The sequence below is a fragment of the Arachis ipaensis genome, chromosome B08 (genome assembly GCF_000816755.2).
Source record: "Arachis ipaensis cultivar K30076 chromosome B08, Araip1.1, whole genome shotgun sequence".
Taxonomy (NCBI): domain Eukaryota; kingdom Viridiplantae; phylum Streptophyta; class Magnoliopsida; order Fabales; family Fabaceae; genus Arachis; species Arachis ipaensis.
Window position 1 is genome coordinate 99940354 of NC_029792.2, and position 1271 is coordinate 99941624.

Sequence of the window (1271 nt, forward strand, 5' to 3'; positions counted from 1 at the left end):
AAGATTTTGTTTAATTTTAATTTTTACTTGTTAATCTGTGTTAAACTGTTCAAGATATATTTTTACTTGTTAAACTGTGCTTTAATTTTTATTTGTTAAACTTTGTATTAAATTAAGTATTTTGTTCTTGTTGATTGAAATTGAATTCTATTTTTTTTACCTTCTGCAGATTTTATATTTGTTCCAGTGATTTTAGCTTTCAATTCGAAGGTCAACAATGTCAGCTTCATATCCTGAGGTAATTTTTTATTGTGTAATGTGTATGTTGGTAACAACTCAATATGTTAATTAATTGAGGAAAATATTAAAATAACATAAACTGATTAATTATCTTTGTTATCATAGGATGTTCAAAGTAGCGAGTCAGGATTTACCAGTGCTACTCCATCCACTTTTGAATCAGTCAGATCTTCAGGACAGTTAGAGTCAATGCCGCCTCCACAGCAGCAATCGCAGCCACAAACTCAGACGCAGACGCAGCCACCATCGCTGCCGCCACTGCCGCCGCACAGTGATCAGAACAATGAAGGAACTAGATCTAAGAGGAGGAGAGGCAAAGCAAATGTTGCTAATGAGTCATCTAATCCTGGCCAGTCTGAGGAACAAGGTACAGGTAACACTAAAAAACCTGTTAGACCTAGATCTTGGACTTGGGAGCATTTTAAAAAAGATGATAGTGGTCCCAAACCTAGGGCTATATGTAAGTGGTGTGGAGCATCTTATGCGGCTGATTCACATAAAAATGGTACTAGCAATCTTAAAAGTCACTTGTTGAGTCAGTGTAAAAAATTTCCAAAAGATTCACTTGATCCCACTCAAAAAACACTTGTTATGCAGCAACTTAAAAAAGAAGAAGGAAATGGGCTGGGTAATTGTTTGACTTCTGTATCATTTGATCCTGATTTATGTAGACAAGCTCTTGCTAGAATGATAATCATAGATGAGTTGCCTTTTAGATTTGTTGAAGGGGAGGGATTTCGTTATTTCATGAGTGTTTTACAGCCAAAACTCCATATTTCGGGCAGAATTTCAGTTGCTAGGGATTGTTAGAACTTGTTCATGAATGAAAAACATAAGTTGAAGAGTGTCTTTGTAAACTCAAATCAAAGTGTGTGTTTGACCACTGATTGTTGGACTTCTGTACAAAATCTAAACTATCTTTGCCTCACTACACATTTTATTGATCAAGATTGGAAGTTACAAAAGAGAATTCTTAACTTTTGTCTCATCAAGAATCATAAAGGTGAAACAATTGGTAGGAAGATAGAAAA

The 1271-nt window shown here is 34.9% G+C and overlaps 1 protein-coding gene across 1 annotated transcript; it reads left to right on the plus strand.

The window, feature by feature from the left end:
- LOC110265334 lies at positions 218-1271 on the plus strand. Its single transcript, XM_021108284.1, has 2 exons — positions 218-238; positions 346-1271. The coding sequence occupies exons 1-2, from the start codon at positions 218-220 to the stop codon at positions 1048-1050; spliced, it is 726 nt and encodes a 241-aa protein (XP_020963943.1). The 3' UTR covers positions 1051-1271.